Source organism: Pithys albifrons, chromosome Z, assembly GCF_047495875.1.
Source record: "Pithys albifrons albifrons isolate INPA30051 chromosome Z, PitAlb_v1, whole genome shotgun sequence".
Lineage (NCBI taxonomy): Eukaryota > Metazoa > Chordata > Aves > Passeriformes > Thamnophilidae > Pithys > Pithys albifrons.
The window spans coordinates 24,773,314-24,796,560 of NC_092497.1; the positions used below are offsets into that span (position 1 = coordinate 24,773,314).

Sequence of the window (23,247 nt, forward strand, 5' to 3'; positions counted from 1 at the left end):
AAAAATCCATCAGCCTCAACTCACCTCCATTTATCAGTTGTAAAACAGGGATAACAATATTTTCCTTCCTGCTAGAGGGACTCAGGGAATAACTAGATAAACATAACAAGGTATGGATTATAGATTCTGCATAAAGGAGGTTGCTAATGAAATGGAATCACAATGCATCCTTCAAATTAGCTTAGTTTCAAGTAGGCAATCCCTGTAAGTTTACCCTTCTTACCTTGCACTAGAGGGCAAAAAATCTAGATTTTATTAGACTTAGTCCCTAATTCACTTACTGTCTCTTTGCCTCAAGACACCTTAAGAGACAGAAAAGAAATTCAGGATCTGGTTGAGCAAATATAAATGATTTATCAATTATTTCAAGATACCCCAGAATAAGGGACTCCAAAGTCTTCTTCCTTTTTTTTCTTTATCTCTGATCTTTACATTGGTTGCCTGATTTCTCAAGAAACACCAGTATTCAGAAATATGCCTCATGTTCAACCTATAGAATGTTTACAAGTATGCTCATTCCACCTTACACTCTGAAAAGGATCTGAAGCGTATATCAAAAAAAATTACATTTGACTATCTTGATGTATAGTGAGTTTAACTCTGAATATACAAAATTCTGCCCCGTGCTGTAATGGAGACCACTGTGGACTCCGAATTCCAAGGTGGTCCTGAGTTCAACTCTCAGTGGAGACCGTCCCCTGGCAGTTCAATGCCTCCCTGCCATCCCATCCCATCAGATCTCAGATGCTTAGCAGGGTCAGCCCCGGTTAGCACTGGGTGCTGTGACAGTCCTAAGGACTTCCCTGTCACTGTCCAAGCTTGCTCAAGACTTTAGGACTTAAACAGTGGGGCCAGTTCTGCGCATGCTGTGCCTCACCTAAAAAATCCACTGCGCAGGCTGGAAGGGCACAGCCATGTGGGGAGAGCCCTTCCCAAATCTGCGTTCGCAAAGTTTGGCCATGCATACAAAATTCTGTGTTCAAAGAAGTTTACAGTTGTAGTATCAGCATAATGTCTTGTCATTTTTGTATATTCGCACACAGCAAATACCCCTCCTCAGTCTTACAAATGAATATTTAAATCATGTTTTTATTTTCAAAAAGCATGAATCAACATATAAAGCAAATTGTGTCCATCCAAGAACTGACTTCTACATTGAGCACCAGCGCACCTTCTACTCCACCTTTTCTAAGGTACAAGAAGCAGCTGAGGCAGCAGACAGAAAAATGTGTTCATGCTAGAGTCCACGAAGCTCACTATCCACAGCATTTGTGGAGACCCACTTTCATCTTGATTTAAGGAAATGCACTTGAGGCTGCTTGAACACTGGAGACTCAGGCAGAAGTTTCCTTCTGACTGCCAGTGTCAGTAATGTGTCACAGCCATAATGCCGTAAGCCACAACGGGTTCACCTGTAAAGTCATGACTTGGAGGCAAGTTCTACATAGACTTTGGAACTGATCAGTACATTTTGTGGGCTACTACCATCTACCTTATCTGGATGGGGGGGGCAGGAGCCCCGAGAATACAACCCCACATCTATTATGGTCCAGCCTCTAAACTAGAGGTTACAGAACATGTCAGCTTGGTGCCAGCTGGAGAGTCCCCCACAGAAACAGAAGGCACCAGTGGGCAAACTTGGTGGCTTTTGAGGACTTCTCATCCTTTTGCATTTGCAGTAGGGAAATACTAATACACAGAATCTGCCTTTTGTTTCCTCCTCAATGAAAGCATGTCTCTCTCATATGATGTGATGGATTGAAAAGCTGGTAATGTCTTTAACATCGTCAAAATCACACAAAGACTTTTTGTCTAACTGCAAGAATGCAACGGACTGTCTGCAACCACTGAAGCACACCTCCTCCAATGCCTCCTGACTGACACTTGGACTGTGACTGGGAACTTGAGATAGGACTATTGTCTAATCATCTCAGGTCGGCAGAGAAATAAACATGGCTCAGTGGGTGGTGGAGGAAATGAATTTTGGGCGCATGATGGTGAAATTTCTCCACACTAAACCAAAGGAGTAAACTGCCCCTGCTCTGGGAAGACCACATACACATGGGGCATTCACGTGAGAGGCAGCTGGAAAGGGTCATAAACCATCAAAAACCCCCAAAGCATCCCCCAGAGTCATTCTTGAGGCCTTTCACCACCACAGGACTGCACATGACCCACGTGATGCATCAAATCCAGAGCCTGCCACAACAGAGAGCAAAGCTTTGCCCCCACCCCAGGGGAGGTGCCTGGCATCTCCTGAACATACATTAATCCATTGGATTCCATGTTTTGTGGGACCCTCACCACCAAGAAGACCAGAGGAACCAGACCAACCAGATGCTGCTGGGTTCCACAGTGGTGATACTTTTTGTGTTTTAATCTGTCACTATCTTTCTCCCCTCCCTTCCACTCCTTTTTCTTTTTTTCTTTCTATCTCTCCCTCTGCTTCACATTTACCACTAAATAAAACCCATACTATCGATTTTGGCATCTGGTCTCATTTGTACCTTAATTCCGACAGAGGTATTTCCAGTAATTTTAATAACCAGATCATAACATATGGTACCAACAATTTAAAATGAACAGTCTCCTTCAGAGCACAAAAGTGTTTTCAGGCTGCAAATTTGATTTGGAAAAACTGTAGGTTTTGTATGTACCTTTGTATGTAGGGGAGAGGTACCGTTTATGTGTAGTATGGAGACACAGCTTTAACCAATTACAACAAGAAAAACATATGGTTTCTTTTGGTACTGACATCTGCCTATGCTTTGAAATTATTACTGCAATCTACGAGACCAAAATCCTTTTGCTCTTTCACTTTAAATTTCTTTGAAATATCAGTAGTCAGAAATTTTAATTCTCACTTTCAATTTTTAAACACTTGCAGATTTGGGTTTATAGTAAGTATGTATAAAATATTCTTTTAACTTTCTTAGCAATCCTAGAATATTTAGTCCTTTCTCCAAAGGTAAGAGAACTAACAAGAAGAACAAAATAAAAAAGTCTACATCAGAACAGGGTAAAAAGAAAATTCTTCCAGCTGTGTTCGAGAAACTTAGGTACCTGCAGGGGATTTACAATTTTCACACAAGAGAAAACCTTGCTCTTAATACAAATTTATTCATTTTTTTCAGGTTATGGTATTATACACTTCTGCTTTAATCATATAAGGCATTAATGTTTGTATAGTGCGCTGAAGGCCTTTACACAGTTAAAATGCTACAAATACAACTATTTGCATTATAATTATAGAGGAGTCAACATTTACCAATTCTTAAGTTTCTTTAAATAACATGCTACAGAAACTCAGAATACTACAGTTTATGAGCTTTTAGGAATCATAATTGGCAAATTTAGCAATTCAAAATGCCATCAGATGAAGCTAAGTGTACAAGAAACGAAAGACAACTTCAAAAGCTCTTCAACACTCCCAGTGAAGAAATCAGAAGATATATTGTACCATAAAAAAAGTCAGAGGAAAAGATAAAGACCTTAAAAACATAGCACAGGTATGCCTAAGCAGATTCACAATACAGAAATAAAACTGTAGTGTATTATCACTCAACACTTTCTTCTGCATCTTGATTATCCTAATTCCCCCTAATGGCTGACACCACAGTATTTTCTCCTGGCTGTACAGTGTCATTAAATATTCCCATTTCAGCATTATAGGAAATATATGCAAAAGACAGAATGGCTTTCTGATACTACCTCAGCACAATTGTCAGCAACAGAAAAAAACCCATACAGAGACACGGACATCAAGCTATGTGAGCTATAAATTAAAAAAAAATTAAAAAGCAACACATGAGAGGAAAAGTAAGGAGGAAGGAACTGAGGAATTTCTGTAAATAACTTATAGCATAGAACTAGTCATCAACAGAGTTTTTGTCCACAGGCAACTACTTATGAGCACAGATCTTACTTCTAGATAATCTTCCTTAGACTAAATCTCATTAATAACAGTCCTAATCAAAGCATACTGATTCATAGAGTTCTCAAAGTGAATGGAGTATGATCTGGATACAACAGTTAAGTCCAAAAAAAGTGTTTTCTTGTCAGACTGAAACCAAATTCTGCGATGTCTCAGAAGTTTCCTTAGGAGACATCTATCACTCACTTCACACACAGAAATATCAGGCAACTCAACTGCTGTGGGAGGGTATGGAATTCTGAAATACCGGAGTTAAATGAAGAAACCACTACTTAGCATATTAAAAAATAGCCACCAGAAAGTTATAGCTCACACAGGGATGTTTTCAGTGGTTTTCATTAGCACTTGTTCCTAACTGTGTGTGAAATCTTCTCATACATAAACGAGTTTTCATTAGAGAAATTATCAAAAGCAGATCAATGACCAGATTTACAGGCTATGTTCAATCCATTAGAGATAGCTAAGAATTCATATATTTAGGTAAGTAGGGTCATACACATATATTATGTAGTAAAACCATAAGAAACACTTACTGGGTAATTTTTTTGGAGGGATGGAAGGATGGGCTCAGGTAGGGCTATAAAAAAAAAAGTTTAGAGTTGCTGTGATTCATGTAATTCACAGGAAGTGATATCATATCTACTACACCAGAGGGCTGAATTGAAAGTCTATCTTAAAAACGTCTATCAAGAACTTTACTTCCATGCATCTTTTAAAATAGAGGTTATGCAGCAAACATTTCTATTACTATATTTCCTACTATATAGTACTGTAAGAAGTTTATTCAGCTAAGGGAAGCTGTTATCAAGACACTACTACATGTAGAAGGCATGAAAAATTTTCAGCAGCAGGGTACAACTTCATTTCTAAAATTTATATTAATTTGTGGCTTTAAGACAATTACCTAGATTCCCTAAAGGGAAAATTGGAGAGTCACAGTTTTTTCCCCTATATCTAATACAATAAGACTCCATCACAGCACAGGAAGTCTACAGATACTGCAAAAGCACACATTTTTCTGCTGCAAAGCATTACATACTCAGTCCCCAAAGTGACCTCAAGAAAAAATGCCCAACGTACTTAGTAGGCACAAATATAACCTAATATTGTTAGCTGGTCTGCTAAATGGTAAACATGTTATAATGATCATGCAGTCATTAACAATACTAACACAAAATTAACTAAACATTTGTTAGTTTTATGAAAATCACGGATTGGAAGAGTATCTATTGCACAACAAAAATAAGGAAAAATCTCATCAGGCAGAGTAGATGGTCCTACAGATCGAAATCCAGAAGAACAGACATCCCACTCAAGCCTTAGAGCAGCTACCAAATTGTCAGAGCACTCCTCAAACTAAAGTTTTAACATCATCTCTTCAGCATGTTTTTTTCAAACAATTGGCCTACATAATTCACTAGGGAGAAAAGTAATTAAATTCAGTACACAGGACTTAGGATTTAGTTCACCCTTCAACAGGGTCTCACCAGGATTTTACAGAATGCTTTCTTCATAGGGACTAAAAATCAGAACAGCAGACTTCTCAGAATGTGCCTGGGGTATCTTTGAAGATTATATTATATTAACTATCAGGACTGCTAAGAAAATTAACACAACTGCTTTAATTATATTTTTATTTTCTTTGTGGGTGTTTAGAAATAAGCAGGAGCTCATATTTCTGCAACATCTTGGATAATTTCCAGTTCTCTGCCACACTAAAATAAAAGGCAACAAAATCTGGGCATGAGAAGCAATCCAGGTATTTTATCTGGGCCTGCATGCTTTACTAAGAGGACAGACTTCAGGAGAAAAGTTACCACTTACCACTAACATTTGCCATATGAGTCTTCTTTTCTTACAAGTTAGTTAGACCTGCTACCTGAAGAAAGTTCACATACAAGATACTGATGTATCTATAAAATAAACTCAAGCCACACTAAACTTGGGTCTGAAGACATCCACAGGAGTATAGTAAGGAAATTAATTAAGTAGTACAGGAAAGAAATTTGCCTAGTGAAGACAGGAACACTATTTATTGCAAAAGAAAACTTTTCATTTGTTCCCTACCCAGTAACATGAGCAAAAACTCTATCAGAAGTTCTAGGATACGGGCTATTTTCAGGAGCATCACATGCATGTAGCAAGAAGAAAAAACCTTTAAAATCTTCATGAATTAAACATCAGAACTTAAAACAGCTGGTGCTAGATACATGTAGAGCGCCACACCTCACCTGGGGCTTTTTGCAGAAAAGGCTCATGAAGCAAATGTAAGACTCCTCTGGATCCTTCACAGACAGCTGACTTATCATAGTTTTACATGAAAATGATTATCTGAACCCTTTTTCCTTTTCTCTATTGAGCTACAGCACCTGACACATATGATTACAGCTACTGTCCTCATGTACTTTTGTTAACTAGTGCTTGAGTTTATTTTATAGTTACACAGTGTTCTGCAGGTACATTTATCTTTTAAATTTTTAAAACCTTTTTAAAACTGGTAACTCTGCCTCCAGAGAAGAAGTCCACTTGTTAAAGACAAATGCAGACTAAGGAAATACAGTAAATGCACTTTACTTTCAAATCTTTCTGTGTGGAAGATGACTACTGTGTTTAATTTTATTAAAGAGGAAAATGACATAAATATTAACTTAAAAGGGGTAGTTTCAACATGAAAAAAAAATACTTACTCTGTAAATAGTGCAAAACCATCAACACAAGACTATAGCTGTTTAAAGTACCACGACTGGCATCATTTATTTCATGACAACTTGCCCACTTCTTAACAGCAACTACTAACGGACGAACTCGATTCTCAACTGTAAGTAAAATAAATACATCTCAAAAAAGGTACATTTAACAAGACAGCAATTAATCAACATTCGTTCCTACTTGATCAACATATTTTTTGTATTCTAAGATAATCTTTTGCAAGCATTTTACAGAATTACTCAGTTATTCTACAACTACTATCCATCCTGTAAATATCAGAACCAAATACTTGAATTTGAAAAGTCTTTTGAGTAGTAAGATCAACAGACACAATACAAGGGGCATGCCAGGAATTTGCAGACAAGACAAAACTGGATACATCAGTCAATACAGTAGTATCACATTTTATTTCAAAGCTCTCTCCAGTTTCTTGTACTAATTTTCCCTGACTTAACTTGCTGCCAGGACAGACTTTAAAGTTATTTTTTTATTGAAGGTAGAGAAAAGAAATCCCCTTGTTGGAGGACACAGACCTCATTATTAAGTTTACCTCAGGATCCCTGAAGGCAGCAACCCCTGCATAAAAACATGAATTTTAAATTTGCCTTGTCCTCAATAGCTTTTTATGTAGATGAGATGTTAGATACAATATTCCAGGTATGACATTCTGAATTTCTGGGGACTATAAATGACAATGATTATTTCCTAATCTTTTAAAGCCTGGAAGGAAATCCTTCTCCAGTCATACACCTTTCTGAATGCACAAAGAAGTCACAGTTAACCACCTGATGCAGGACAAGTTGCAGACTCTCCTAGTAAAATGATTATGGAACACAAACTACTCTGACTGAAATATTAGTACAAGTTAACTAGTAAAGGTAGCTTCTATTGATAAATTCTGACCCTAAACAGAAAAGAACTCCTTTATGCAAGAACTGAAGAACGTGGCAAAGGGAACAAGTGCAAATGCCCTGGAATAAATAGCCTGAAGTCACTCCTTATGTACTTACCTGCCAAATTACATTGTGATGCTGAGTAACAAAACCTTATTTCAGCACTGACAATGCTGTTTGTACTCCCTCCCTCTCACAAGTCTGTTTCACAGTGTCTCCCTAATACACAAACTCCTGAGGACACACACAGCAGTTTTGATTTGCGGTCAGTATACATACTGAAGCAGTATGCTGGATTTTCCAAGAGAAGACTAACAGTATACAGACACACTAGCTACGAGACACACAGCCTGTCAGTGGCTGTAAGGAAATCAAAGAGAACTATTAGTATAATGACCTTGTTATCTGCAGAATACCTAAGTAGCCCTTGTAGTAATGTGGACCTTAACATGAAGAATCTCTCTTATCTTCTGAATATTGCAATATTCAATTAAAAACACACCTAGCTGGTATGTTTTCTCACACATTTAGAACAAGCAACAAGAACTTATCTTAGAACTACCTAATACAGTTAAGCAGGTAATTATATATGTATGAAAACTGAACTTCAATAGTATACCAATGCTAAAATACAAACTCAAAAAGAAGATTTTATAGAAATAAAAATATACATTAAAAACTTACTGAATGCATAGGTTCTCAGAAGGAATGTATTTCTTATCCCCACAACATTGTTTACATTCAAGTCAAAGTCCACACAGCTATTGGGGAGAAGAAAAGAAAAACAATCAAGCATCAATTTCTGAATGTTTATTACCTATTTAGTGACAGATCTGAAGAAATATAATTTTAATATAAAACCCTAGAAATTTTCTTCAGAGCTTTAAATACTGTCATTTCCACAGTTTTGTTTATAGTACCTGAATTGCTTACAGACTTGAATTCCATTGTTATCAAAATGTAATTGTTGCTTTACATGAAGAATACATGTAGATACAAATTTAGACCTCAGGGCAACTTAATAAATCTTTCTCTTTTTTTTCTTTTACTCAGATCTTTCTCTCAGCCAGACTTGCACTACATGATACACTAAGAACTAAGAAGTGGTTGAAAGGTAGGAGTCTCATTTTTGTAATGATGATCAGAGATGATAATAACAATAATAATAACAATAATGATAATAAACAACTTTGAAATAAAAAACAATTGCAAGTTAACACTGCATGTTAATAGTTTTGGTAACTTTCATTCTGTTACAAGAAAATAAGAACACAGCAAACAAGCACTAACTGCTTTATTTACAGCACACCCCTCCCCCAAGTTTGAATTTCATACTGCATATAGAGTTTAACTACTCACAGTACTCAAGAAATGATATTAAACTCCAGGTCAATAAGCCATAGCAACAAGAAAAGCCTATTATTGACACAGAAGTAGCTATTTGCTATATATAGCTTTTTCTATTTTATATGTGTAAGTATCGTTTACTCGCCCAAATACTTCTTCAAATTTTCTTGTAGAAGGTGAACATGGACCTGAATTTCATTAAACTGGGTAAAATACATTAATTTGATGCCTACAAGAGGTTTTTCACCCCTTTAAGTACATGAAAACATTATCCACATAAAAAGCACTACATAATTTTAAACGCAAATTAGCATCAAGCACGAGTTTTTACATATTTTGAGAATGTAGTACATAACAGTATAGGAAATAAACAAGCTTGAGCTACTGCTTAACAGCTGTAAACTGAAGCATAAACACCAGTAAGAATATTAGCTGTGTGTGCAAATACAGTAAAAAATGTGTCAGGTGGCATGGGTAATACCAGTTAATCCAAACTGACAAGATTACTACTTGCCAGATGCCAACTGAAGCAAGTTCTACTATGCACATTCAATAGCTGTTGCACCTACAGCAAGTGAAAAAGGTTTTGTCCTATTGGGACTCCAGTTCTCTACTAACAGCACTAAAGGAGAGGAAAAGAGTCCACTGCACATCAAATGTAACAGAAGAGGAAGTTTTTGTATCCTCTGTAGTACAAAAATCTTGTTACCAAATCACAGGCTTGTGGAGAAACAGAGCCAGCACTGGAATTATTTCATAGGAAAGACTACAAATGAAAAAGTAAGCTAGAAATTCGTTAAGTGCTAAAAATCAGCAACTTCATGATGAGAAAGGAGAGCAAAACACAAACTGAATGCCTTCTCATTCCCCAAATCAAAGTTAGTGAAAAACATTAGAATGTGCATCTCCAGATACAGAGATACCACCCATTGAATTCCACCATCTTCTCCCAGCAGCTGGGCATCAAGAAAACTGGTTTTCACAGGAAGCTTGTCATCTTGAGTTTTCAGTTTTGGCAAAAACAAGCTTAGTGCCCTGAATACAGAATATCCAATGCATTTTTCAAGACCTCTGAAAAAAGATGAATGAGTGTTCACGTATGTGTACGTATGAGCCTACAAAACACAGAAGTTATAACATGGTAAGGCTCCTGCCCTGATAAAGTTATACTGTGATTAAAAAAACAATACAGTTTTAGAAGGAGATGCCAGAGAAGTGGACTTATCTGTTTCCAAGAGACAAATAGAGGGATGCAGAATTTTAAAACATACAGACAGGGTAAAACAGTTAGAAGAAAGTTGTTCTAAATCTGATTGACAAAGAATAGTGAAACTGTATTACTGCATGAAGCTGAAACACATGAGTCTTAAAAAACTAGGCCAATAAACATAGCAAGATTTGAACACTACTCAGACTGTCAACATATTTCAGTGCTTTGCATGACTTTTCTTCCATCAGGTACTTTTATCACACGCAGTAAGAAAATACATCATTCTTCACCCTTGTACGTCTCTTAATTATTCTTTCTAGTGTCTTCATCATGAAGACATAATGAATACAACAACGTACAACACACCCACTTCTCTCCAATTACTTCCCCCTTCTAAACAAAGGTCATAAAATTACTACCTAATAATGTGAATAGAACATGCAATACTACATTGTTAAACACGGAATACCTTCCTGGAAGACTGAATATATCTCTAAAATGAATAAGAACTTTTTAATCAAGAAATCTTCATCACAATAAAGTATTTTTAGTGTTGTTTGTATAGTGTAAATACTATGAATTAATCCTTAAGTAGCTGGGCAGTTATGTCTTTACAGCAAGCAAATTTATCTTTCACAACAGATTTCTTCTCATAATTTTTTTTCTGTCATAAACCATATGTCAGCTGGAGTCCACTATGCACAAATAACCCATAGAAATATGTGATGTACTGTTTCCAATTCACATCACAGAAAGCAAGCAGCATTTCAACCACAAGAGCTATTTCAGGCCATCAAGGAAGTGACTGCCACTGCATGCTAGCTGAACAAATTTGCAATACAACTATGGCACCACACAAATAAACACGCATGACAGTGGGACTACTCCTAAGGATGACAGTATATATATAGTGTACTTTCCCATGTTAGAGTCTAAAAAATTCTGTTGAGCAGAATACTTGCCTGACTTTATCCCTGAATTTCACAATTGGCACTTTTGCTCTAATCAGCTGAGGTCGCTCAATGTAGCTTGCTGGAAGGGAAAAAAATATGCAATTAGGTTTCATGTAAGATGTTGATGTTAATAAAATATCCTAAAGCAGAGTCATATTGGCTGATTTATTGCAAATAGTAACTTATTAAATTCAGCAACTATATTCTCAGAAGGGTTGTGGTAAACTAAGTCACCTTGAGCAACTGCAGCAAAAAACTAGGAGAGTGGAAGAAAAGAAAACCACACTAAACATTAGAGAAGAAAGTAGACCATCAGAGTAGAGGATTTTTCTGTGGGAAATATATTCCACAAATTTGAACACCAGGAATACAGTTCTATAATGCTTTCATGGAACAGTACTTGTAATAGAAATCCTAAATAGTTATAGTTAAGGTTCAAAAATAAGGGAGCAAGAACATATCCAACCAGGATGGGAAGACACTTACGCTGAACACTACACTTGTAGCAATACTACACTCAGCATGTGACCAGCTGCATACTTTTTAATTGTGCCCAGCTTGCTTACAGCTGAAAATAAGTATTTTAATGATCAAAAGAATTAATGTAACTGTCTTTTTTATTCATTTACTACTATTCACTGATAGGCTTAAAACTTGCTTTGAAAAGTGTTCATTTGAACAATAAACTACATAATAAGAATGGCTACTGAAAACCGGATGACACTTTCTATCAAAGATGGCACAAGTTTCATCTGCCTTTTTCTTTAATAGTGATATGACATGCAATAAATTCACTATCACTGGATGGCACCTGAGAGGATTATTCACACAGTACAGATGCATAGGCTCAATGTCAGGCCATCCAAACCCACACACAGTAAACTCTGCCACGCCCATACAGTGGGACCAAACACACTCTTCACACCCCCCGAAACTGTTTTATCAGTCATATTATTTTGATTTCCCTATGGTTCACAATACCTGAGCTTATCTTTAGCAGTTGCCCAAAATCCTGAATGAAAAATGCACCGAAGAAAGTAATGGAAAAGAAAGAAAACTAAAGCCTGTAGGTTACATGGTATGAATTCGGAGCAAAACGAGCCATTTTAGTAATTTCTTCTGTTGCAAAATCTGGGACCACTTGAATTTGTCCATATCTAACATCATACATTTTCCCACTGGATCTATAAATTAACCTCAAATTAGTATAAAGAAGTATGATACAGCTAGAAGTAATACAGATTAAAAATAACATTGAATAAAAGCTGATTTCCTCCTTCCTCCTCTACCTGCCCTGACCTTCCCAAAAACTAATGCAAAAAGGTATTTCTGTAAGTTTGGATACCTTGACTAAAAGCATCATCTTCACTGCTTTTGGATTACAAATTTAGATTTGGTGAAATGCTTCTGTACAATATTCAATTAAAACAAACTTTACCTTTTTTTTCTTTTTTCAAGACTTTCTGAAACCATTTGATGGATACACCTGTTCTGACAGATTTGACATCAGGCAATCCTTTATCTGGATTTTAATGCACTGTTCAAGCCTAAGTAACACACAGACTGGCATTCAGAGTCAAAGATAATCTTACTAACTTTCTAATGTTAAAGAAAGAATCTTAAAGAACTTTAATTCATGTTCAATTAACATAGTATCTAGTATAATTTACACAAGCATTCCGTCTTTGTACCTGCACAGCCACATCCTACCATTCCTCCTCCAGAATCCCAGAACATTCATAAAGTGAAAGTCTAAAGCATGCAGAGCGCTCTGCTTCCTTTCCTTTCAGTATGAAATTTAACACAAAGATTCCCAATGCATTTGCACAGGGTAGACAACAATGCGCATCTATCTGTATGCCACAGCAATTCAACTTTCCTCACTATGACCCTTCCCAAGTGCTCTTCAGAAGTTAACTGAACTCATTCTTAGGGACAGTCCACTTCCAAACACACATTTCTCTTAAATGCCTCCCAACACTTGACGGATGCTTGTGCCAAATTAGTTGGCTAAGAAAAAAAGATACATCCCAAAGCATAATTCCAATCTGTTTCATGTGGTGAAAAACAGCAAGGAGCAAGTCAGAAGGAGCATAGAGGAAGCTAAAAGGCAGTAACTTCCTGTTGATACCCTATTTCTTGTCCCAGAACGATGACACTGTTAGCAGAATCTGTATTGTACCTTAGACTGTTACACATACAAGGGAAGAAACAGTCACAAATACATGGCATGGAATTCTGAAATACATACAGGTTGAATAAATGCCTTAGTAAACTGATACTGTGATCTTGAAAGCTATGACCAGTGAGGCTACACCAAAATACATGTAAAGAAACCTACATGCCTGCTCCACAGTTTGGGGCATGTCTGTGAAAAAGTCATGACCACCACTTCAGCTTAGCAAAAAAACAACATAATGGCTTCAAAGACTAAGCACTGGTTTGTACATAACTTATTCATGCAGACTGTCAGATTAAACAGCTTAACTCTCTCTTTTCTTTTACAGAATAGAAGATTAAGCAATTGCACAAAATATTAATCCCAAACACAGTATATGACAAAAATATCTTTAACATCCTGGACATGTAGCCTGGCCTCATTCATTGAGTTATACTATTGAAGGAGAAACTGGGCAACACAGAAGTCTGAATCACATTAATGAAGAATCCAGGCAGGTACAGCCCAGCATAGGATGAATTAACTTCTGATTTTTTGGAATTCACTCACCCAGCTGCACAGTCATTCACAGCCATTCATTTGAGTTCAAATTCCCCTGCTTTTCCCAGCTGTTGCACACTTCCTACTGGACAACCCATTTGGCAGATTCCACTCTGACACCCAAGTCTCAACACTATTGCACCTCTTTGTAAATCTAAACAAAGAGAGCTCTTTGTTATTTATGCAGATAGTAAACACCAGTCAATCCAATACCGTCAAGTTGTTTTTCAAGTGAATCCTGCATAGATGAATCTGAAGAGAGTAATCAGTCTGACATTTACTCTCAGTGGTTTGGATTACAATCTCTTCAGTTATCAGTTCAAAATAATGTTTCACATTTCTAAAGACATTGGTTCTGGCAATGTTATCCAGTAATGTAAAAAAATCTACATGAAGGTATCTGAAAAAATAAGATAAGAACTTACACGTACTCTGTTAGTCTTTGAAATGGATGATGTATCTGTTATCCCCACAACTCTACTCTAGGAGAAACACAATATATACTTTTAAGACTAACATGTCCAAAACATGGTGAATAAATACCAGAGGCTTTTTCCTACTTTTTTTGTGATGAGACTTTCAAAAACAAAACATATTTTCATTTCACTTGGTATTCTAGATGCAGAATGACAATACAGAAAAGCCTCCACTCTAAGACACTTCACTCTTAAGGGTAAAATTCCTTGCTCACACTTTTTAACTTTTGCAGGCCTAAAAATGAAATAAACTGAGCTTAACAAACTTTGAATCTACTTTCCAAACCTCCTAGGATGAAATAATAATCTAATAACCACATATAACTGTATATAAAGGATAAGAGATGGCATTTAAAGTTTTGAAGATGAATTACTTAATACAAATTGTGAAAGAGACAAAATCTAATTGGTACTTAGAATGCTTCTTCATTTGGCAATCATGGAATTAAGGTGAAATAAGCAGAGAATGACACTCCTATTGCCCTTATTTTGGAATATACAGGAACATCGCACAACAAAGAGGAAGAGGCTATGAGAGACACAGATAGAAAAAACTGAAATGATCTGGAAAGCGGTCGAACAAGCTTTAGAACTTCTGTGTCACAAATTTCCTCCTTATTTCTTTTTGTTCTTTAACTCTTTCATAAAATCAGAGCAAGAACTTCATTTTAAGTAACATCTGATCTTTCTTCCCTATTGTTTCTTTTACACCTTGGAGCATTCTTTGTTAGATTTCACCTTTGGCCCAAACTATGTTTATTTCCATTCTTTTGTATGAAGCTGGAATGAATTTAATGACCACTCACACACTTGTTGAGTAAGTGCTACAGAAGAAATACTTAATATTGTCAAAGAGGGATCACCTTAAGATTATGGGATAGCATTATGCATGTTAACAGGGCAGCAGAAAACTAGAAAATAATGATGAGAAGTAGCTTCATACATTTCATATGGTCAGGCTGTCCTTGATTTACAGTAAACACTACTTAGTAACAAAAACTTCAGTATGTTATCAGCGCTATTGTCACACTAAATCCAAACCACAGCACTGTACCAGCTTCTAAGAAGGAAATTAACATTCTCAGTTGAAATCAGGACACTCCTTGTTTCAGAAGTACTGAACCTTAGCATAATTGAGCTACAACTTGTAATTAACTAAATCTAAGTGGAAAGACCCATAGGCCAAAGCCTTCTCATTTTGAATCAGGTGAACATTTTCAAACAACTTTTGTCTAGGGGTTCTGTTCACAGAACGTTCATATAGATACAATGACAAATGGTTAGGTACAGGAATTAGCGATGTTAACATTCTGAGGAGGTCATCTAAGAGGTTCATGTAACACAACTAAGAGAGCCTGAAAGGAATGGTAATGTCAGCAGTCCTTTTTCCAGCCCTTCTTTCCAAAGAACATTTTGATTAAATCAACCTGACCAAATGCACTTGTAAGACAACGGAGAATTAGGGAAGCATCAAAAATGAGCACAAACAAATACCTTGAGGAATCACTTGCACACGACCATCACATATTTCTGATATTTGTAAACAAGTGTGATTTTGTCTAAAGCTCTGTCACAGAACAGGACCTCTTGAAAAAGACTGTCCATCTAGAAGCTCACTTTCTGACCCCAGAAAACCCATCTATTTTATCATTGTGCTTATCAGAAAGCATTGTAGAGTCTTGCATCCCAGGTAAACCCAGACTAAGTTTCCTCCTCATGCAAATATCAATATACATCAGTAATAAGCACTAAATATCAGATGTCTATTCTGCATGGTTCTATCAAATCTTTCTTCCAAGTGAGCTGTTAAAATCTCTGTGTGCTCGCTTGCCAAAGAAGAAACTTTGAAGACTGCACTTAAATTTGTGATTTGTTCCTTTCACTATTGCAGAACTATTCAGAACACGAATATAAGGAGCAGCATCAAAGAATGTATCACAAGTCTGAGAATGTACCACAACTGCCCATGTGAATTCTTCCTCTGCAGGGAGTCTAAACAACCTATAAAAACTATGGATTGACTTGTTTTATTTCTGTGTGCTGGTACTATCACAACACTTAGTAATTACTTCTGTAGGCACCTATGGTAATTTTTTCACAGCTATCAAGGCCTCCTTGCCCTCAAAGAAATCAATTCCACACAGTCTACTGTGAATGACATCTTATTTAACACATTCTTAAGAGTATTTTTCCTGGGAAGGTACTGCAATCTAAAAGACTAGTAAGGGTTCACTAACAGAGGTTTCTCAAACAGAAATCTACTCCCTCATTGTGTTCCACGATTCAAAAGTCATTTATTACCTGCTATAGGTATATATATTAGTCTTCAAGAAAACCATTATGTTCTCCTAACTACCATCAACAGAATCAGGTAACATTACTACATATTTATAGCTTTCCTTCAAATAGTACTGTGATTACAAGCTATACAATATGCAATTACACACATTAGTTGCAACGGTGTATCAATACTTCTTCCAGAATTGCCAATAATCTTATCACCTCACTGTAGCCAGAAACTTACAAAGTTTAGTACTGAAGAGTCTATGGACTAAGCTGAGTATGCATCTTGCTTCAGTCTTTTGATTCACCTGAAATATGACATTAAAAGAAAAAGTTGATATCTCTCATGTAAGTGTTCCAAGTAAGCATGCTTTGCTTTCAAAATGAAATTAATTCTCAAAATAAAACATGGCCATGTACACCAACACATTCTACAGCCTACATATACATTTATCACACCAAATGCCAGACAAAAAATTCATAATCAATATGCAAAGTAATAATCACTCAAAAATAATAGAATTAGATCAAAACCTAGCCCCAATTACACAAAAATGTGCTCTCCTTCTGTTTAAATGTTGTTTCAATTGAAAACAAAGCTTATTTTCTAAAGTTTTGTTGAGTTTATAGGCTTGAATTGACATCTGCAACATTACTGGGCCCATAGTTCATAGCTATTATGAGTGCAAAAATATGTTATTAAATCAAAAGGATTTGAGCATGTGTGTATCATTTAAGTATCCAGCCTTTTAACAGCGCATACACAAACCCCCAGATTTTAACTATATATGTTTTAAATTCCTTACTGGTTGTTCTTTAACTATGAGGCATAAATCACCATCACTGCTACGAGTGCCAAACCCATTCAGTGAGGATCCAACCAAATAAAGTCTGCTCTCTGTAATAGAATTAAAACAGAAAATAAACACAATTTGACTGCTCTCTGTAATAGAAGAAAAACAGAAAATAAACACAATTTGACATGTAACAGTTTGAAAGGAAGGAAGAACGGCGAAGGTGTAGAACTTTCAAACTGGTATTACGTAATCAAATTTGAAACATACGTGGAAAAATCAGCTGAATTTCTCTCTGGAGTTCTGTTCTGCAGAGCTCTTTTCTGTTTAAATCAGAGGCCTGTTGCCGACATGCTTGAAACAACTCCAAAATCTGTTGACTTAACTGGACACACACATCAAAAAAGTAAAGAAACAGAGAAGTGAACATTCTTTCTTGTCAGAGATGCAACTGCATGACACAAACACAGAAGGTATTTCTTTTAAATGCAAGACCCAACATAACTGCACATGACCTATTCTACTGTCTAGAGTTTTACTGCACTTAAATTTCATACTGAATAACTCCCTGGAAGACATTTCTGCTAAGCTTTTAAATTTAAATTTGTTCAATTTGTTATAAAAGTCTATCCACAAAAAATAATTTTTGCATCATCGGTATCTGCAGTTTCTCACGGAATGAGACCAAAGACATCTTCCACTGACTTTAATGTCAACAGTTTGTCTCCTAGCAATAGGGAAAAAAAATTACAAAATAACCTGATTTAAATTAGCTTTCTTTTTTATCCAATACAAAATATGAAAGCAGTAGTCAGACCATTGTTGGAAAAAGGTATTAATTGCCTTCCTTTCACAACACTGCTATATGTTATATTAAGCAGGCACATATAAACTAAAAAAAAGAAAGGCTTCTGTCATGTTGATGTAGATGAAGTACCAAGACTGATCAGTCACATGGGATTTTTATACTGATTTAAAGCAAGAAACAGTTTGAAACTGCACTGTCCACCTAAAGACAGCATTCTCTTCCATATTTCAGAAGACCTATAATTTTTATGTCCTCTTGAAAAGAGGTAGAGCACATTTTTACAGTCCAAATACTGTATTTATTTGGCATGCACTTCTCTCATATTACTATGGTGGTGGAGTTTTTTCCATCACCATTCCCTATCCCTCATATCCTGTGAAAAATGTACCATTCCTCCAGTTTTCACTCCTGAAGCAGACATGTAGGTTTCCTGACTTTAGCATGGAAACCAAACAACACAAGCAGACAACATCCTGACTTCCCCTGCCCTTGCAAAAATGCTCCAAACCCAAGCATTGTGGTTATATAGAACCACAGTGGCAGCTACGTTTATTGATATTCCTTCTAATGACAGCTCAGCAATGGAGACCCTTGTAACACTGTCAAAAAGCCTTGTGGTAAGTTTTGTAGGCTCCCACAGCCCCCCTGGATTCTTCCTACTCAAAGTGCAGAAGCAAAGCACAGGCACAGAAAGTTATTACCTGATCTTTCGCCACAGGGGGCCTGATTTCTGTAGGGTCTGGAAACAAAGTATCTCGCAACGGAGGGACACAGCTGGTTAAAGCTGGCGAGCCACTAGGGAGGAACTGTGGAGACTGAACTGAAATTGGTCTGGGCAAGGACTGTCTACGTTCTTCTGGTGAAGGCACAGATTGGTTAAGTACAGTTGTGTCGGAATTCTGTGAATCTATTCGTTGCTGTTTGACATCACGTGAAATACTTTCTTCATGTGGTCTCCTAGAGAGAGAGGGGGAGGGAGAGCGAGAACAAGTGTAATGGTTTGACCCATGGCTTTCTCAGTAACCATTGTATCTAAGGAAGTTACAAGTAATTCCTCTAGTTCAGGCACTCCAACCTATGATTAAAAGACAGTTTCTGCAAAGTTCAAATACTGATGTACCTACTTTACTATAAGTGAGTATTCTACACAACAGGCATGTCTAAATAAACCTGGAATAGAAAAAGAGATCACACAACTGCAGAAGAGCAGCTACCCTAGATCTGAATTGATGTAGCTTTAAGGCAAGTGCCTGCACTAACCAACCTAAATCCACATGGCAGGTTTGGTTAAGCTGACTGCAAATCTCCTAATATGGTGTCACAGCCTTCCATAAAACAGACTGATCAAAAGGAAAAGATCCATGCAGCATAAAAGCAGGAACTTCTTTAGTTCATGAAACAGTTACATACTCAGCTACATTCATCTAATTATTTCTTTCTGTGGTAACTAATACAAAATAAACAGTTACATAAATTCAAATCAGTTTAGTTTTCTTAAAACCCACAAAAACTAGGTTTCCATAAAATTTCTTTAAAAAACCCCACACATATGCTTGAACTTAACACTTTGTATTTGAAAAATGAAGCATCACATAATTAAGAAAATCAGGAATAACACCTAATGTGCCTAATGTGTCATGGAAAACATGACAATTTTCACAAAATCTTGAGACTTCACTCTTTTACAAGAAAAGAACATTTGTTGAAAAAAACTTGCTTACAGTCAATTACAGACTACAATCTATTGTAGTATTAAAATGAATCACTTAAATCACAGTTCTGCAAGGCTACAGCTGTTGGAAGAGAAGTCACTTATGAGTGCTAAGGGTCTCAAAAACATGAATGCTTCACATGGCCTGTTTCATTAAAAAAAAGTATTTAGTACTGCAATTTCTAACATAACTCAAATTGCATAAGCAATTGATATTAGACAAGCTTCACTATGGATACATTACAACCAGTATTAGTCATACACATACAAAGAACTTACTTTCTTCCTTGAAAGGATGTGAGGGCACCTGATGTAGACACTGGACTGACAGTCATTGGCTGCAGTGTGACAGCTGGACTAGCAGCAAGGTTTCCATTCAAAAGAGATCTAGAAAGACTACAGTCCACAACTATTATTCATAAGATAACTAAGATGCTTTTCATGGGTTGGTAGTTCTTGTAAAGTGAATATTAAACTCTGCAAGTCCTGTCATTTTTTTTCTTAGAAGCAATACATCTTTATTTTCTATTCAAAATCAAAACATATTTCAGTATATAATATGTATTTCATTAAAAAATGGAAAATTGTCATTCTTGACAGCACACATGTAAGAAGGGGTTAGCAAATAAACTAACTTCAGGTACTGTTAAATTCAAAAGCCTAAAGAACACTACAATGTCTTCAATTATACACTCAAGAATAAATATTTATTCTCCTTCTCCTCTCTTCCCTGTTCCCCCAAAAAACAAGTACAATTGAAGAACTTTAAAACTGAACTGTGGATTAACCACTAGTGCAATGGCATCTCATGCATTATGCACATTGCATGCAAGTGTTAAACTTGCAGGTCACCAACAAAAGTGATACAGTTCTGGTTTACAAGTGACATCTTTATGTTTTTTGAAGTTCAACTCAGTTTAATGTCAAAAACAATTAAAAACACACTCCATAAACCGAAATACTTCCTTCAAACCCAATCCCCACTATCAGATCTCACTGTACTTACACTGCAGTTCGAAAATTAAATGGAGGAACATGCGTTTGCTGGTGAGAAAAAAGAGTAGGAGATGTATTTACAAGAAGTGTATTGAAGCGATCAGTCTGTTGTTGATGTTTTGAATGGAAAGGTGGACGACCCAGGTTGGAAGAATTTGGGAACATGGTCCTTTCTGTTTGAAGTGAACATGTATCCTTTTACCTACATTAAAAAAATAGAAGGAATTAAACTAAAACTAGGCAAAAAAGAAACACTAGTTACCTTTAAAACTTTTGGGTTAAAAATTCAAATAATCTGGAACATACTTCCAGGAACTGCTTAAAAGAATTATGATTGCAGGGTAGCTTTTACTGCCTTTCAGACAGAGAAACTAAATAAAAATACTATTTATAATCCAAAGTTTCACAATTGCTACCTACTTTATTTATGTCTAAAAGTAGATTTTTATTCACTTCCTTCCATTTTAAATTTAGTTTTAGAAAAATTACGACATAAGATGTAAGAGTTTTCATCTCAAGGAAAAGCAATGTACTATGGCAGAATATGTTTCCTATTTCAGACCTTCCACAATGAGGGGAATATGAGCAGAAACACTTGACTTCATCATAAGAACATGCAGATGCATCTGATCACAAACTGTAAGTTAATATTTTTTTATGGCACGACACATAAAAAAGCAACCAAATGATGACAGCAAGTGCAAATAATCTACTTATGCTTTAAGAATATCACACATATAGTATTATTTTACCGAATGGCCTCTGTGATAGAAAAATGTAGGTTTACCATTTCTTAAAACTAATTCTGGCACAACTGACCGTGTTTAACATCCTCAGGCAGCTTTGACTGTCACTGTAGGCAGTATTAGCACAGAGCATCAGAAAATTATTAACAAGGAGTTTATGTGCTTGGCTTTGAGTTTGTTCCTTACTCCTGTGCTGACAAACTAAAGCAGTTAAAATCCACTATGGCCATTGCTGCAATAGCTCCAAGAAAAAGGTATCAAGAGTAATGCTGCCACAGGTCTTCCTCTTTTTTCTTTTTCCTCCCACTCTTTGGAGGGGTGGCTGAGATGAAGCATTATGTACTAATCTAAGTTATTATTTGGATGTTCGCTTTCAATTCTGCTGAACAAATGACAACGAATTGCAGGACAATAAATCACTTGACTTTTACACTTAATCTGACTGATTATTTGTGCGCTGTCCACACTTTTAGCAGACAGAACAACTGCTAACACATCTCACTTCTCTCTGAGCAAACCAGGCAGTCCCTGCAGCACACACAGTGTACACCAGCTGTTTATAGATACAATTAGACAGTAATAGGACCACGCATGAGCATTCAAGAGTTAGGAGCAGAAAAAATACACGTTCTGTTTAGCCTTTGAAGCAGTAAACGCCGGGAAGAGAAGCAGTGGAGGAGTTACCCTCCCCAAACCAAAACAACGCAGCACCACCGCTGCCTCACAGCAGCGACAGCGCATTTACCGTGATTCCCAGCAGAGGCTACTTCGGCAAGAATTGCCAGGCTCTCCAGAGTTTCATAACTTACAGTTCAGGTACGTGTGTCCCCGTGGGCACTGTTCCTACACAGGCGCCACAGGCGCACGGTGCGGGCGAGTCCGGCCCTGCGGAGCCATGCGGGGCCACCGCCACCGCCGCGGTCCCGGCCCCGGCCCCGGCCCCGGCCCGACCCGGCCCCGCTCCTGGCACATCCACGCGCCATCCCCGCCAGGATACTCACTCCAAGCCTGGGCGGGGGCAGGCGGGGCAGGCCCGCAGGCAGGGCCGAGCGGGGCCGTTAGCGGAGACCGGCTGCTGCAGCTGAGCGCTGCCCTGTCCCCCGGATGCAGGACGCCGCAGGAAGCGCCCGGGATGCGGCAGGAAGGATCGCAGCCCTTCCGGCGGCTCCTGCGCGGCTTCGCCGTGGCGCGCAGGCACACACCCCCTAGCGGCGCAGCGGGGCGGGGCGGGCGCGCGGGGGCGGGGGCGGGGGCGGGCGCGCGGGGGAGGGGGCGGGCGCGCGGGGGCGGGGGCGGGGGCGGGCGGGGGCGGGGGCCGGGCGGGTCATTCCCCGCCTCCGGAAGGCGGGAGGCGAGTACAGTGAAAACGGTACAGCCGCAGCCAGGCGTCAGAGGGAAGTGTTAGTGCAGCTGGTTTGCTTTCTGCAGTTACTGGCCGATTGTAATTGAGCTACTGTTCAGGAGTGCGTCATAAGTGTAGTATCTGGCTAAAGCAGAGTTAGGTGTGCTGGGATAAACCCAAGGTCATGAACAGGCTGAAATGATTGCACCCTGAAGAATGAAAAGTTCAGCAGGGAGAAGCAGTATCATGGAATCATCAAGGCTGGCAGAGACCTTTTAAATTCACCCAGTCCAGCCATGCACCAGCACCATCACTGTAACCCCCAA

The 23,247-nt window shown here is 37.7% G+C and overlaps 1 protein-coding gene across 3 annotated transcripts in view; it reads right to left on the minus strand.

Moving 5' to 3' along the window:
* The window catches only part of TENT2 (terminal nucleotidyltransferase 2), a 50,465-nt gene extending 27,797 nt beyond the window's left edge, over positions 1–22,668 (minus strand). Inside the window, exons 1-11 of one of the 3 annotated variants that reach the window (XM_071580937.1) lie at positions 22,581–22,668; positions 20,844–21,035; positions 20,117–20,233; positions 18,828–19,083; positions 17,589–17,703; positions 17,331–17,422; positions 16,766–16,832; positions 11,056–11,125; positions 8,221–8,297; positions 6,622–6,750; positions 4,468–4,511 (exon numbers count right to left, since the gene is read on the minus strand). In XM_071580937.1, coding sequence (XP_071437038.1) covers positions 4,468–4,511; positions 6,622–6,750; positions 8,221–8,297; positions 11,056–11,125; positions 16,766–16,832; positions 17,331–17,422; positions 17,589–17,703; positions 18,828–19,083; positions 20,117–20,233; positions 20,844–20,998 — 1,122 coding nt within the window. In that variant the 5' untranslated portion in view covers positions 20,999–21,035; positions 22,581–22,668. Of the gene's footprint in view, positions 1–4,467; positions 4,512–6,621; positions 6,751–8,220; positions 8,298–11,055; positions 11,126–16,765; positions 16,833–17,330; positions 17,423–17,588; positions 17,704–18,827; positions 19,084–20,116; positions 20,247–20,843; positions 21,036–22,580 lie in introns of those variants that run through there. The other 2 variants (XM_071580939.1, XM_071580938.1) reach the window with 2 other exon arrangements.
* Positions 22,669–23,247: the final 579 nt, after the last annotated feature.